Source organism: Silene latifolia, chromosome X (genome assembly GCF_048544455.1).
Source record: "Silene latifolia isolate original U9 population chromosome X, ASM4854445v1, whole genome shotgun sequence".
Taxonomy (NCBI): Eukaryota; Viridiplantae; Streptophyta; class Magnoliopsida; order Caryophyllales; family Caryophyllaceae; genus Silene; species Silene latifolia.
In genome coordinates this window covers 340,795,448-340,812,590 of record NC_133537.1, presented here as the reverse complement: position 1 = coordinate 340,812,590, position 17,143 = coordinate 340,795,448, and the positions used below count along the sequence as shown (strand labels likewise).

At 38.5% G+C, this 17,143-nt stretch overlaps 2 protein-coding genes across 2 annotated transcripts; one reads left to right on the top strand and one right to left on the bottom strand.

The window, feature by feature from the left end:
• Positions 1-1,657: 1,657 nt before the first annotated feature.
• LOC141619455 (dehydrogenase FPY6) lies at positions 1,658-7,138 on the top strand. The gene is made up of 12 exons (XM_074436476.1): positions 1,658-1,936; positions 3,327-3,467; positions 4,432-4,480; positions 4,794-4,811; positions 5,288-5,400; positions 5,486-5,599; positions 5,848-5,898; positions 6,098-6,186; positions 6,272-6,332; positions 6,418-6,495; positions 6,608-6,706; positions 6,832-7,138. Exons 1-12 carry the CDS (start codon positions 1,814-1,816, stop codon positions 6,958-6,960), a joined length of 1,065 nt encoding a protein of 354 aa, XP_074292577.1. The 5' UTR covers positions 1,658-1,813; the 3' UTR covers positions 6,961-7,138.
• A 430-nt stretch (positions 7,139-7,568) lies between these two features.
• LOC141622660 (uncharacterized) lies at positions 7,569-8,203 on the bottom strand. The gene has a single exon (XM_074438671.1). It carries the CDS (start codon positions 8,193-8,195, stop codon positions 7,815-7,817), a length of 381 nt encoding a protein of 126 aa, XP_074294772.1. The 5' UTR covers positions 8,196-8,203; the 3' UTR covers positions 7,569-7,814.
• Positions 8,204-17,143: the final 8,940 nt, after the last annotated feature.

Here is a 17,143-nt window from a genome sequence, read left to right as displayed (position 1 = left end):
CTATTCACTCTTCACTAAAGAATCCCAGGGGCTATTATCCATAGTACTAGTATATGTTGATGATTTGTTGTTGACTGGTACTGATACATGCTTCCTTCAACACCTTAAATCCAAGCTAGATGCTACTTTTACAATAAAGGATTTGGGTGAAATTCGTTATTTTTTGGGATTGGAGGTGACTAGAAATACTGAGGGAATGTTGTTAAATCAGCAAAAGTATGTTCAAGACTTGCTTAAGGATGCTGGTATGGTGAATTGTAAACCAGCACTTTTTCGTTTACCAAGGGGGTTGAAATTGAGCCTTGATCAAGGCAAATTGTTATCTGATCCAGAAAGTTACAGGAAGATTGTGGGAAAACTTTTGTATCTCAATCTCACACGGCCTGATCTTTCCTATGCCACTCAACATTTGAGTCAGTTTTTAAGCTCTCCTAGAGAGACCCATATGCAGCGGTACATGTCCCGAGATATCTCAAGGGCACTTTGCGCAGAGCTGCACTGTTCTATTCTGCTGCAAGCGACTTAACACTCAGAAGTTATTGTGACGCAGATTGGGGTACATGTCAAGACAGTTGCAGATCTCTTACTGGACAATGTGTTTTTCTGGGAGAGTCATTAATCTCTTGGAAAACAAAGAAACAAAAGACCGTATCTAAGTCTTCTGCTGAATCTGAGTATAGAGCTATGTCCTATACTGCAGGTGAGTTGACTTGGTTACATGGCTTACTTACCGATTTCGTAGTTACATTCATCTCCCCATCACTTTACATTGTGATAATAAGGCAGCCTTACATATAGCTGCCAATCCTGTCTTCCATGAGAGGACTAAGCATCTCAACATCGACTGCCATTATGTTCGAGAGAAAATACAAGAGGGTTTCATTTCTACTGCACATTTACGCACTAATCTTCAGCTGGCAGACCTTTTGACAAAGCCCTTGGGTCATACGCAACACATGTTCCTAGCTTCCAAGTTGGGTCTACAATTCTTGCAGATGACTCCCAACTTGAAGGGGGGTTGTGAGAATAGTACTGATAAGGACAATATAGTAGAACAAGGTATAGGCTAATACTGACCAATAGATTGATAGCACATGGATAGATGACCTGGCAAGTAGTCTAACTGATTTGTATATATGTAACTAACACACATTTGTACATTAAGTTAAGCAGTTCATATCAATATACAAACACAACTTTATTTACCTTCTCTCTACAAATATCTTCTTCTTAGCTTACTTCAATGGCTTCCCTAATGTTCATCAATGGAGGTGAAGCTTCATATGTCATGATTTCACAACCCTCCTACCATCAACACCATCATTTATAATCGAGTTATCGAGGGAAACATTATTGACAATAAATCGACTCGTAGATTCTCTATCTCATTTTATATAAACTACCTTTATATTTTGACACATAATCTACGTACATAATATAGAGTATTTTGTTTAAAAAGAAGATATACTCAAACACAATAAAGTTTGAAAGTCATGATTTCAACTCGCCTCTATCAGCCAAAATGATGAAATAAGTTTGTTTTATCCGAGATGATCAATATAATTTTCTTAGTTATCGAAAAAAAAAAATCGAAAACACAAAATAAGACACGAAAAAGAAAAAGATATTCGAAGAGCACGTGTGTAATTGCATTCAGATTTACCGACGCACTTCATTCTTTTCTTCCCGTTTTCCTACTTCACTTACTTACATTTCTATCATTTACTACTTTTCCCAATTTTATCTTGTTAATCCCATTTACATAATCTTTCACTTTTTTTACTTTTTTTGTTGTGTTTCAAAGAGATTATCAATGGCGGGTAAGATCCAAATTGCAATCTGTGGAGCTGGCATTTTTGTGAAGAATCAATATATTCCAAGATTATCTGAGATTTCTGATCTTGTTACTATCAAATACATTTGGAGCCGTTCTGAGGTTATATCACATCACTAATTACTACTCTTTCCGTCTCAGTCGTTTGTTTACCTTTTATATTCATTGTGATGGTTAAATAAGTAAACAAATGATTGGAAGGGAGGGAATATTATATGATTAACTTCTTCTTGTTTATATCTTGCCATTGTTAATGATTAGTTGTTACTATTTACTAGTTGATATGTGTCACACCTGTTATGGCCCAATTCGATACATTTGATCAAATATATGGTGGGTAATCTGACAATGGATTTGAAATGACTATATTTTGGTGGATGGACAGTGAAATCATTGTGCTTTCGACTGTTTTATAGTCGGAATTTATCAAAATGTGGAAGTGTAGTGATTTCCTTTGGATTGAGGGATTTGGAGGGAAAAGAAGGGGAGTGAGAGTAGGGATTTAAAATCACTTGTTTGGATAGCAAACAAGGTGGAGGGAAATGGAGGGGGAGGGATTTGGAAGGATCTATTTTCCCTCCTCCAAGGCAAATCAAAAGTGGAAGGAAATTGTATCCAAACACCAACATCTCATTTCCCCTCCCCTTTCTCTTCCCTCCTTCCCCCTCCCCTCCCTTTCCCTCCATTTTTGCTATCCAAACACACGGGTCTGTTTGGATATAGTTTTAGGAGGGAAATGGAGGGGAGGGGAAGGGAGGTGAGGAGAGGGGAGGGAAAAAGGATTGTGGTTGTTTGGATAACAAAATTGATGAGAGGGAAATGGAAGGGGAGTAAAGAGGGAGATGGTATAATGGAGGGAGGATGCTAATGGATTGTGATGAATATTGACAATAATGCCCTTTTCATATAATTAGGAGGGAGATGGCTCTTCTTCATCTTCATATTTGTGTAACTGGGCAAAGCAGCGACATTGAGTCCAATTGTCCAAACAATGTTTTCTTTCCAAATCTTGCCACCTTTGGAAAGATTATAGTTTGTTCTATAGAAGGGAAAACAAGTCCTCTTATTTCTCTCCCCTCCCATTTCCCTCCTTTCATATTTTGTATCCAAACAAAGGAAATTAAATCCCTCCCTTTCCCTCCCCTCCCCTTCCCTCCAATTCTTTCAATCCAAACGGACCCTAAATGAGTAAGAATGGAGAGTACTGTAAGTTTGTATAATGGAGGGAGTCCTGGATTTGAAGGGGTTGTTTACGAATTTGTCTGTGTTAAGAGACTCCAAATTTATTTTATGATAAAGTTGTTAACTTGTCACTAGTAATTGGTTGATGTGGTGCCAATAATGGTAGGAAATGGTGGATGTTATGTTGTATGAGCTTTTAGTATGTGTTTTGCATGACCGCGATTTCATGTGACAGTTCATATTCACCCAAACCAAAATATACTTGCGGTTTAGCCATTTAGTGTTGTTAATAGTATAATTAATTGAATAGGAATCAGCAAGAGGTGCAGTGGAAGTAGCTAAGAAGAGTTTCCCAGAAGTGGAAGCGAAGTGGGGTGATGCTGGACTTGACGACATTATTAAGGACCCTTCAGTTCCCGGGGTTGCTGTGGTACTTGCTGGCCAGATTCAGGTCTGAAATTGCTTTCTGTATTTATCTTAAGAAGGTGTTTACGCCATGATGATTTAATGAAGAAGTCATTAGTTGTTGATTGCTGAAATTGCGCTGATTTTAGGAATAATGTACTGTTTGTGTAAAGATTTGGTCTTAATATAGTATGCTTATGTGTCAGAGCAATGAGAATGTTCGAAGTTATATCTGGAGTCGAGAAAACTTGCTATTTCCCTTAGGTTGAGTACCAAGTTTGACTTACATGGAACTTCCAAGTTATGTACTTTAATGTCACGAGCGAGTTTTGTATCCATAATGAAGAGCTGTATCTGATGCGTTGCTGGAACTTGATTGATTCCATAAAGTATAGGAATGCATTCTTCTGGCTTCTGACATGGATCTTGTTGTGACTTCAAGACTGTGAATCTGGATGCCCTTTATTTTATATTTTAAAGACTCAAATAGAAATTCATTTCTTTGTCTTTTGATGTGGGTTTTAGGCGACTCCAATGCAGTAGACAGTTTCAAAAAGCAAATCTTCTTGCAATTGGAAGCTCTCAATTGCTTTGGTAGTCGACTAATTTAAATTTATAGACTTCATCATTTCATCATTTGTTTTGTTTTCTTTAGGGTGTACGTGCGCCTGCGTGCATGTGTGTGTAACTTAATTTTCAGTACTCTCGGAAGTCTTCAGATTTTATATTACAATGATTGCTGCAGAGGTCAACAAAAGTTGTCTGTTGGAGAACATTCTGAAATTTATGTGAGTGTGATTGTTTTGGCCTAAGTACCAAACGTTGCATTTTGGGGTGTCGAGGCCGCAGTGGGCCATTACTTTTTCATTGCTTATTAACTTAAGTAACCTTCCTTGTGTGCACGGGGATTTTTGTGATTAAGTAAATTAGCTCAAATGATGTGAAGCTTATTAAACTTCTTTGAGAGCCGGATTTTCTTTCCTCATCTTTATGTTGACACTCTTGCTCAGGTACAAATGGCCCTGAGACTGCTCAAGACGGGGAAGCATGTAATTCAAGGTAATTAATTACTCCCTCTAGTGATATTCATCATCAAGTAAACAAATGGCCCTGAGACTCCCACTTTTTTCACCATAAAGTAATGCAACGACTAAAAATGAGTCCAGATCATCTAAACAGGCTGAATGGCTGATGCAATTGGTTTACTAATCAGAGTCGATGCATAGTTATGTTTTTGTTGTATATATGACAACCCATTTATTTATTTTTTTCAATTCTTCTTTTTTGAATGCCCTCTGATATAATATTTTTTTCTTTCCTGGGATATTTCGTGTCAATATTTGGGTCCTGGATCAATCTGGTTGATGAACAGAGAAACCTGCAGCTGCAAGTAAGTGAACTTATTTGTAGCTCTTATCCGTTCTCTTGGTCTCTCTATATTCGTAATTATTGCCAGCTCTTTTTCTGTTAAGTAACCTAAACTCCAAGTCTGCAACATATATTTATTGTTAGTAATAATTTTGGTTACACGTGTTGTGATGCACCCTTAATGTTATACTTCCTTCTTCCAAGAATACATTTCCTTGTTCCTAGTTTATTTGAACAAAATTTAAGTATTTTTATCAGATGTAGATGGAAATGCAAGCATGAAACATTCACACTTTTCACGTAGGAAGTTTATTCATAGACACCCCGTCATGGAAAAGGGGAAGTGTATTAATGGAGAAGAAGAGTATAAAACTTTAGTAATTCAAGAGCTCAAAATGACCCGTCATAAGGTTAGGCTGTAGGAATATTATTAAGCTATGGTTAACTGATGTTTATGAGATTTGTTTAACCCTTTGCGTATGCAAACCTATCATGCAGATAATGACGAGGCAGAAATGGCACTATCAAGCTACGGTCCTTTATGTTCTACTCTTGGTCGACCATTATGGGCTGTCGCAGAAAATTACAGATTTGAACCGGCTTTTGTAGAGGTAAATGACTTACAGCTCTATATGAGTATCAAGATGCCCTTTTTTTCTGACATTCCTCCTGAAGTCGAATCTTATGTATGCACAGGGCAGGAAGCTAGTCACCGAAATAGGAGATATGATGAATGTCCAAGTAGTTGTAGAAGGATCAATGAACAGTTCTAATCCATACTTCTCAAGTTCCTGGAGGCGGGATTTCACAGTAAGTGTGTCATTACACTATCGCTTATATAAAAGCGTGAAGGCCTCAATACAAGAGACAAAAACCAATGTGTTTTTTTTTATTTTATGACAATTTTTGTATGCATTGGTGTATGACTTGTATCAAACTATATGAGTTGTGGTAACTTCTATCGTGTTTCTGCTACGACCAAATTTATAGAAAAATAGCAAGAACTTTTTTTCAACTGCCACTGCAGTTTGATCTAAACTGATACGTTGTCGTGGCAGGGAGGTTTCATTCTTGACATGGGAGTCCACAATATTGCTGGACTGAGGATGGTAAGCATCTTCTTTCTCTTCTTATAGATGAATTCATTGTTAAGCCCGAGTACTGTGTGCACATAGCCTAGAATCACTTTTAGGACAGACTGACAGCTTAACGCTTGGAAACGGACCCATGTCTCACACCCTTACCGAGCTTGAGCAATATACGCTGCAATTTCCTTGAATACTCATCCTTGTATGTGTTCCTGAGCAGCTTGTTGGGTGCGAGGTTGCATCAGTCTCAGCGTTGACTACTCACGTTGATCCTAATCTGCCTCCACCAGATAACATCTCCAGTTCCTAGTAAGTTACTTGATCAAAACTTGATTTTCATACATTTTTCCGTTCATTAAAGGTTGTGAATGTCACCAATTCTTTGCTTCTGCAGTCAACTTGAAAACGGCTGTCCTGGCATTTTCGTGATGTCTGTGTCTACTAGATCACCAAAGGCATGTGGTAACCTTATAATCAACTCTTATTGCCTGAGAAAATGCGTCGTCTGTTTTTGACTCTCCAATCTTATTACACCTGCAGATATTCTGGAGAGTTGTTGGTTTGAAAGGAACTGTACAAGTTGAGCGAGGGAACGTCGATGGGCAGCATGGTTACTTGGTATGCTAAAAGTCTAATGTCGGGCTACCAACAGATAATTTTAGGGTAATCTTCATTTTTCAGATGAATATTTGATCTTGATCAGTTGATCGTATTTTCACCATCGTTTCAGGTCTCTAAATTCAATACTGATGGGCAATGCAGCAGCTCCTTCTACCCATTCAGTGGCGTAACTGAAGAATTGAAAACTTTCTTGCATGATATCTCACAGGTTTGTCCAAAGGATAATTTGATACGAGAATGAAGCGTTAAAAGTACCTAGTATATCGGCCATCTGATACCATCAACGCGTTGTAACCTTCACATGACAAATATTGAACCATGATTTGTTTGCAGGCATCCAGCGACCATGTAAGTGATCGTCGACTGTCATTTGTTGAAGGTGCCCGCGATGTAGCAGTTCTAGAGGCGATGCTTGAATCCGGAAAGAATAATGGAGTCGTGGTACCTGTCAAAAGATTTTAACCGCAATGGAGGCACCTCGATCTCACACTTGATCTTGAATTATAGAGCTGATTCATTCGGTGAAACATTTTTTTTTTTTTTACAAGTGAGGTTATATTTAGCAACACATGTAAAATTGCAACTAATTTCGCAATAATACTTTTCCCTCTATTATAATTTTACCAGCTTCCTGGATTTACCACAGCTTTCATGAATTTACCAAAGCTTCCCTGGAGATTTTTTTATACATTCGTATATAGCAATGCCAACTTGCTTAGTTGGTAAAGTCATAAGCGGTGATACTGATGATCTGGGTTCGAATTCCGTCAACATTTATTTTGCCCTTGTAACTCCCTTTCCAACAAAAATAAATACATTCAATATAGGGTACAACTTTCCTTTAAGTCCTTACATCCTAAATTTCTAATTTATCAATATGCTACATACATACACGTTAACCGGCTGCTCCGATGGGATTATTTAAGGAAGATGAGATTATTTTTGGATTATTGAAAGGTGGGATTATTCTTGAAAGATGACTTAAAATGAGATTATTCCCGTCAATTTTTTTTATTAGTTATTCACCTTTTTATTAAAATACCGCTCACAAAAAGGTAAACAACTCAACATAAACAAAAATTAAAACTTTCGCTTTTGATTAAAATACTGCTTAGCAGGAAAATAAAATTAAACAACTCAATATACAAGAAGCTAGAATTTTCACAGTGGAAAATTAGCCGAGCCAAATATCAATTTCCCCCGTCTCAAACATTTATTTACTTTTGATTAAAATACGGCTCACAGCTTACAAAGAATATAAAAGGTAAACAAATGACTAAGACGGAGGGAGTAATTAATTAGATTAACAGTTTCAGTTAGGATTGATCGTCATCCTGGTGCGAAGAAAGGCAAACGGAGAGCTCAAGGCGAGCTCGTTCGCATTGCGATCGCTTTAAAGCGGTGCCACCGCTTGAGCAAAGCGATCGCACCGCTTCGGATTCGGAAGGACAAATTACGCCGATGATGCAGGTGGCGAATGCGCGGTTTAAGTGTCGGCATGCGGATTGTGATGACGATGTACGACGGTGGCAGTCTAGTAGTGCTTTGTGTAGCTTCTCGCATCCTCCTGTAGCTATGGCTTCCTCCATTGTTATACAGTTTGGTGATTTGGATGGAGTTTTCAAAGGTCGGGGTGTTTGGTGTGTGTGTTTATGGTTTGTGAATTGTGATCGATGGTTACTCCTCCACGTATCCATCCACGTATCCTTTTAGCGGTCTCCTATAGGACTATTGACCAAATAAGAGAATAACTCATACTTAATACTCCCTCCTATTCTACATAACCTTCCTTATTTCCTTTTTCATCTATTCACAATATCTTCCCTCTTTCCTTATTTAGTAAAGTTTTATACTTATTTTAATCAACTCACCCCACAACAATACCCCACAATACTCATACTTTATCTTATTTTAATCACCTTACCCCACAACAATACTTATTTTAATCACCTCACCCCCACAACACCTTCCCTCTTTCCAATTATCTCACCCCACCACAATACTTTAACTTATTTAATTCAAACACCCTTAATTTTTGTGCCATCCATGAATAGAGAAGATTATCGGGAATAGGAGGGAGTAGTTAATTATATTTGCATTTTAGTTTTATTTTGATAACTCAATATCTTAGGATGAACCCTAACATATTTTAAAGAGTAAATTAACAATTACTCCCTTATAGAAACCACTTTTCTAAAAAAACTCCCTTATGAAAACTTTTTAATTTTTTACTCCCATAAAACTTACTCTGATCAAATATTACACCCAAAATGCCTCTCCTGGTGGATCGATTCCGTCGTTTTTGAATTTTATGATTTTAAGTCTATTTTTATGACCAATTTGCCCCTCTCCTCTCTTATATACCTCTTATTACTCTTCTCTCTCCTTTATACTTTCACCTCACCTAATTCATTCACCATTTTCTTTAAATTTCCCCATTTTCCCCCCAAATTAAGGTATGTTCTTCTTCCTCTTAATTTTATTTCTATACTCTTAATTTTTGATTTTGTTATTTGCGGTTGTTTTGCTTCAAATGAAGAGCTGCGATTTTTGAAAACAAATTAGGGTTCGATTTTTGCAATCAAATTAGTGTTCATATTAGCTGCGATTTTCTGTGTAGCTATAGTTTAAATGTGCGATTTTATGCATTCAAATTAGGGTTCATATTTTCTGCATTTTGTTCAAAAATTTAGGCGCAACATGTCAATTGAAAGCGACTATGAAAGCGATCATCATAGTGTTGTTGATGAGCGACCAAAGAAGTGCTTCGTGGTGTCCCCTTTGCCATTTTGACGTCTTCCACACATGACAATCCAGGAAGGAGGTTTGAAAGGTGTAAATTTTCTAACCCATCACCGGTATGGGAGGTTGTCGTTGGTTTCGTTGGCACGATCGTGTTCAAACAGAGTGGCAGAAAGATGTAATCAACAAAATGAAGATGGAGAAAAGAGTGAATGAGTATGAAGTTGGTGTTTGTCTCGTGAAATTCAATGGTTGAAGGATGATAGAAAAGCTTGATTTGAGACTCGAAAACTTGAAGAACAAAGCTTTCATGTCAAAGTGTGAAAGGGCTACTTATTGCAAAGGGTTTCCATTGGCAATTGTTCTTTGCCATTGTCATTGTTTTCGAATCGTAATAGTATGTAGTAAGTAGGTATTAGTTTGGATGAATGTAATGTTAAGAGTAGTCTAATGTTGAAGAATTTGGCGTAATGACAATGCTTTCATTTGGCGTAATAGCGATTGAACAATTTTCTATTTTACGTACTTGTTTGAAGTTTCCAATTTCTTGGCATGTATAATGTAGTGTTTTCATTGTTAATGTTGTGTATTATCAGCTTAAGGCAGTCAATATAAACAAGTAATCCTTGTTTATAACTACTACCTTCAGCTTGTAATGCTCACCATTGACAATGAAACCACTAATACCGCCCTGTAAAAATCTCAAAAACTGAACAAGCAAACCAGAAATTCAGAGCACATCAATTGCTCCAATATAACAACAATAATACTCACCTGCAACACACATTGTTTCAACAAAACAAACAGTCTGTGAAGACTGAAATTGACATTCACCACATAAATTGTTCATTGTTCAAATACATGGTTAAAAGGGTACTACTAAATAGACTACATTGTTCAAACACAACAACAAAAGCATACTGAAAATTAAAGTTCAACAGCAACGACAAATGTAGATAAGATCATATCATAGAAGATTGTTTGAAGCTTGGGATAAAAGTTCAGTGAATGAAAGTGAAGTGGGTGGTGCTTGGTTAGGTGCATTTGCAGTAGTGGATGTACTTGGGGAGTTGGCAGTATGATGTGCTGTTCTCCAGGCTTCCTTTCTTGCATCCCTAGCCTGCCTCTTCTCCCTTGCATTATTTGCCCACTCACTTCTAGCAAGGGGCCTTCCACCAGGAGCTGCAGCTGTCTTTGGAGGTGCAGGAGGATTTTTGCAGGTTCTTTTGTAATGCCCTGAGCCACCACAATGGCTACAATTGTTGGTCCTCTTCAACCTCTTCACTTGTTGGTCTTCCTTTTCACCAACTGATTTCCTTCTCTTTTTTGATTTTGGTCTTCCTGGCATGGTCCTCATTGGTGGTGGTAATGGCTCTGGTAAACCAGTAGGTTCCCATTGTTTGACACCAGGCATAGGAGAAACAGAGTGAGCATAGGTCATCATGTACCTCTCCTTTGAGTATGCATCATCTACAAAATTTCTGGGGTCCATTCTCTTTTCAAGCATGCAACACATTGCATGGGGGCAAGGCAGTCCAGTTAAGTCCCAATGCTTGCACCCACATGACCTGGTGTTAAGGTTCACAACAAACTGCTCCCCTTTCAACTCAACCTCAAACTCACTATCATTAGATTGCATAAAAGTTCCAAATCTGGCCTCCTCCTTTGCCCAATCCAAGTACTTGGTCACATATGGCATCAACCTGTCATCAACCTTCCTTCCACCATCTCTTTTTTGACAAATTCTTTGCATTACATACCTCCTCATCCATTCTAAATGTGTGAGTATTGGTTTATCTCTTGCCTCCTTCAAAACTGCATTGAATACTTCACACAAATTGTTCAGGAGGAGGTTTGACTTGCATTGTACATCAAATGCATGCCTAGACCAATGTTGAGGGGGAATGTCATTCAGGTAGGCATATGCCTCTTTTGATAGGAACTCCATGCCCTTCATTTCTCGCTTGAAATCAGCCTGTAATGATTGAATATCAGTTCTAAATAGAACTACTAATAAATAAGCTAAAATAGAAAAGAATAGAAATTTACTAATCAAATCAGTCAAATAAATGAACAAAAGCATTATAAACTACTCAAAATAAATGAATATCAGTCAAAATAAATGAATAAAATTGAATATCAGTCAAATTAAAGAATAACTTATGAATTAAGTGCAATATAAACTAAAATAGAAAAGAATAGAAATTTACCCTTGTCATTGCTCTAGCACATGCCCAAAATGTTTCTTTGAATAATTGACCACTCCACCTGAGCTTAAAATTGGCCCAAATGTGTCTAGCACAGAACCTTATGTTGGCCTTTGGAACCACATTAGCTAGGGCATCAACTAACCCTTTCTGCCTGTCTGACATCACAGTTAATCCTTCCCCATCCACCTTCTCAATGTCATGGCTCAAGAGCTCTAAAAACCAAGTCCAAGAATCCCTGTTCTCCACCTCCACCACTGCCCATGCTACTGGGTAGATATTATTATTCCCATCTAACCCAACAGCCACTAGACACATGCCTGGGTATACTCCCTTCAAATGACAGCCATCAATCCCAAGTATAGGTCTGCAACCAGTTTTGAACCCTTCTTTGCAAGCTTTCAGACAAGTGTAAAACCTCTTAAATATAACAGGTGTCCTGTCAATGTTATCACAAACCACAAAAGCTGAACTGCCAGGATTATATTTAATCACAGCTTCTGCATAATCCCAAACCCTTGCATATTGATCTTTTCCATTACCATGGATAACCAGCTTGGCTCTTGACCTTGCCAACCAACATGTCATGTAACTGACATGAACTCCAAGATCCTTCAAAACATGGTTCTGAAATCTTTTTATCTTCCAATCCAAGTTAGTTCTCCAAAACTCTAAATACTTGTCAGCAAGAAATTCAGAACCAACCTTTCTATTGTAAGTTGTCATTACACAGTTGTGCTTCAACTTCAACCCTCTAATTTGAAATGTCTCTTGGCCTGTGAGCTTCCTAGCATGCACATAAAACTTACAAGGATTCTCAATCCCACATACACACTTTCCAAGCTTTGACCTTTTCTTGTTCCATGGACAGTTACATCTATTGTAGCATTGGGCAGTCACCCTGTCCCTTCCATTGTGAGAATACCAGAAATCATACCCATTCTTCACACTATGATGGATCAAAGCCTTCCTGAATATCTCAACACTTGGAAATTTCAATCCTTTGCTGAGTTTTATACCCTTTCCAAAGTCAACATCAGGATTAAAACTAGGATAAGGACATGCCTCATCATCAGATCCCTCAAGACTCCTTAGCTCATCTGAGTCACAATCCACATGATACCCGTCGTTGTGAGTACCAAAGATAAAATTTATAATTCCTATTAAGACTAACCTAGGCTAGTGGTAACAGGGTCGATCCGCAAGGAGGCAGTTGTAAACTTTAGATGTCTAATGAAAGTCTAAGGTAACAATTATGGGGGTTGATTTGAATTGTTCTATAACTAATGGCGATAAAAGGAAAATAAACTAAAAATACGAATTAAACAGATAAAAGAAGGGTACTAGGATGATCGGGTCATTATAGCTTCGGCGGCAGCAAACTAAGTCGGTCTGAAATAAACACAGGTAAGGCGGGAAATAAGAGGTCCTCTCGGTCCACTCCTAACAAATAGCATCTCTCGATCTCGCTAAAGGTCCCTAATGTCACTAATACTAACTTTCGTCTGGCGACTAATGGTCTAAACTATACCTATCTTTCGATCTTAGCACAGTTTAGTCGAATTAATTGACGGTCAAGCAACCTACCCTACCTTTCGGTCTAATGGGTCGGTCTCAAAATAGGTATCTAACTGGTCGCATGCATTCGATTCGTTAAATACAAGATTAAAAACAATTAAAACGAAGGGTAACCTTACAAGGTCAGTCGATCGACCAACTATGTCAGTCGATCGACTGACACGCGGGTTCAGTCCGTGTTCAATCTAGTGCCGCCTAGCCATAAATCGCCTACATCCTAGCACTAACTATTTAGCTACTCATGGTGAATGTAAAAACAACAAATAAACTAACAACGATTACTGTATTCATGCTTAATGTAAATAACAACAACGAAAATATGATAATTGGCTTTGGGGCATTAACTATCAATTCTATGCTAACAAGGGAAGTAAAACAATAAAAATGAATACTAGGGCAGAAAAGATACCGAGATTCAAGAGGAAGGATTAAGAACAATGGCAGGATTTCCAATGCTAAAGTCGATAACCCAAACCCTAACTCGAAAATAATATGAAACTAAGAGTACTGTATTGTGAATAAAACTTAGATGCAAAAAACTTCATAATAAAACTAGATGTTGGTGTTACGTTATATAGCAATAGATGCAACAACTTATTTCTAAAACCTAAACTTCACGGGCCTTGAGATTCACGACTTTCTAATTCACGTCTGGTAAAGAAATCTGGTCGATCGACTACTCAGGCTGGTCGATCGACTGCTCCTCAGCAACAGTAGCTTCTGGGATCCGATAGTTGGTCGATCGACTGATGGGGCTAGTCGATCGACCGGATGAGCTGCTACTTGACTTCTTGAAATACGTGGACTCGTCTTTTGGGCCTTGGATCGCGCACCAAGCTTGTTCCTTAAGTGATTCCTTTACGTCATTTGCGATGCAGATTACTCGGGGGCGGATTTGGCTTGATTTCCCGTCGAATTCTCCACATTTCTGCAATAAGGCACAAAATACAGAAGTAGACGGAAATAGGGAGAAAAGCAACAAATATTATACAAATGAGCTCTGAAATGCGTGTAAAAAGAGATGTAAAACATCATATAAATGACACGCATCAAATCTCCCCAAACCAAACCTTGCTTGTCCCCAAGCAAGAACTAGACTCGATCTAATGACCTAATGGAACGAGTTCAATCTCAGAGCGAATTGCAACATGTAAAGCCTAAACCAATTTAATGCACAACCAACAATCAATTAGTAATGTGAATCATGCAAACGAATTATAAGGTCGTTAAAAGGCTGCTGAACCGTCAACCATAGAGACTTATCAAATTGGACTCTCGCGGGTCACTCAAATCACTCAATAAGCGCAGGTGATATATATGTACGAGAGGAAGAATAAATTTGTAATGACTCTCACCTAACTGCGACCTATGAAAACATGCCAGCAATAAATTATGAAGAAGACCTCTATGACCGTACATATGCATTCAACCAAACAGATGACCATTGACACATGCCGAGGTATAATTATGGAAGTGTGAGGTATGGGTAAGAAGGGGCAAAACATTTTATGGTAAAGTGGAGGTACAGGTGATCAAGCTAGTACCAAAACGGAACCAAATGGCAACATCCAACTTCTTGCTCATAATCAAACGAAACAGTGCCATAACAAGCACAAAACTCACAATCTCCAAAATAGAAGTAATCAATAAAACTCCCCATAGGATATAAATGGAACATGGGAGCAAAAATCGCCAAAAGATAAGAATACGTTATGCGAATTGACTTTCTTCTTTTTCTCGAACTCCAGTCGATCGACCTAAAGGAGCAGTCGATCGACTGCTTTGAACAGTACAGAAATTTTTCTCTCTTTTTTTCTTTTTCGAATCATTTTCTCTCATTTTTTTCCTTCTTTCATTTTTTTTTTTTTTCTTCTTTCATTTTTCAACCATCATCTCAACAGAGCAAATGCCACCAAAAACGAGTAACAATCCCAAGAAAACAGACTACTAGCTTGACAAAGGACAGGCTAAATGTAGGATGTAGTAAATGGGACAAAAAAAAGTTATTTTTGGCAGTGTGGAGCTTATGGGTAAAATGAGAAAAAGGAAACCTCTACCACATGTGTCACTAACCACAAACCGAATGCATACAGGTATTAAGTAGATCAAATTCATAATTATGCAAATTAAGGAAACATGTCTCATAAGGAGTACTACTCACGTTCCTAGATGAACTGGTCATGAATGTCACCAGTTATAGGCTCTAAAACTCAGAAAATATGATGTAGGTTGCCAATTATTAAAGTCAAGTCTCAAGTTCAGCAAGAATGTAACGAAAACTCGTAGATATGCATTTACGATTCTACTAATAACATGTAAGTCAAGCAAGGCTCAGGCAAAACAGGTGCAAATGCTAAATCATCATAGAAATACTACCGTTCCGACTCGACCTATATGCTAAAATAAACGTGCATTTTATGGAATTTTTTGAAATTTTTCAATTTTTTTTGAAATTTTGTATATATGTGGGAAATTAAATAAAACAATGCAGACGGAAATTTAAACGTGAATGCAAACAAATGAATGAAGTGCGACGCAAAACCCTTCCCCAAACCAAATCGCACAATGTCCCCATTGTGCAAAATCATGTAATGAAAGCTAAGAGAAATGGGAATTTGCGAGAAAAGGGAAATAAAAGCATAAAGACATAAGGTAAAGACTTGGGAACTCACAAGACTTTAAGCGCAGCAAAGGAAACCTCCCCAAACCAGCGTGAGCTAGGAGGTTTCAGTAGCCAGCAGTGCTACCAATAAGGACCTGAAGAGACAAAAAAGTACCACGAATAAGACGGAAGAAAACAATTTTGAAACGTAAAATTGTGCAAAAATGAGGCAATAGAAGAAATAGACAACTCGACGGAAATAAAGTGGAGTAGAAGACTCCCTTAGGTCCGCATATCGACCAAACACAGCAGGGGAGAGGTCGTGAATGAACATAGCAGCAGCAGTGGTCGATCGACCTAAAGAGGCAGTCGATCGACCAGGTGGGCGTGAACAGTAGCTCCTGTAACCTGCAATTCAGTCGATCGACCAATGGTGCCAGTCGATCGACTGAAAATACTGCTGCAGCGTCTTATTTCTTCGTAATTGCTCAATGATTTGAGCAAATAAGCTCTAATTACCTGCAAATGCACAATAGTACGCGCCCAAAATTGCGCAAAACCCAGAAGAATGTCTAAAGTACTTAAAAATTCTAAGCAAACGAAAATAAAAGCGAAGTTTTCGCGCACACAAAAGCAATAAAAAAATAGTTTGAAAGCAATAAAGTGAAGTTTATAATGAACTTGATCAACTAATAGTTGATCAAAAAGGACCACGGTATGGCCCACTTCGTCGGCTTCTGGCTACTAGAGGTAGCCTCAATGGTGCTCATCTTATCAGTTGCACCCTTCTTAGCTTCGACAGTTGGAGAATTCAGCTGTTCAGCTTCGTCATCTCCCCAATCAAGGATTCCCTCGGAATCGTCAGACTCCAAATCTGCCCATTTCACCTTAACCGGCTCATCTTCCACTTCCTCGTCAGTCCCATAGCTTAAGCATCCAAGACCGCCTCTTGAAACGATCTGCTCTGTCTCAGCTGGAGCATCCAACGGCTCTTCCTTCCCCAAACCAGCTCCTGCGATGTCTAAAACAACAAGTCTCTCCTCCTTTTTGCTCCCAATCCGGGGCGGAGGGGTTAACACAGCAGTAGTAATAGGGATAGGCGATTCAGGAAGCATAAAGTACGATTTCTTTTCAGAAACCGTGTTACAGGTGACAGGCCACATGGGATCCTTTTTCTTAGCCGGCTGGGCAAAAACAATGGAGTGCTTTCCTACTTTGAAGGTCAAGGTACCTAGGCCGACATCGATGACTGCACCAGCAGTGTGCAGAAATGGCCTTCCCAAAATGATGGGAATATGGTCATCCTCAGGCATATCAAGGACAACAAAATCGACAGGGAAGAAAAACTTCCCTATGTGGACGGGTATGTCCTCTAGGATTCCTATGGGCTCGACCGCAGAGCGGTCGGCCATCTGGACTGTCATCTCAGTAATAGCAAACCTGGTCAGTTTAAGCTTCCTAGCTAGACTTAAGGGCATGACACTTATGCTAGCTCCTAAATCACATAAAGCCTTTT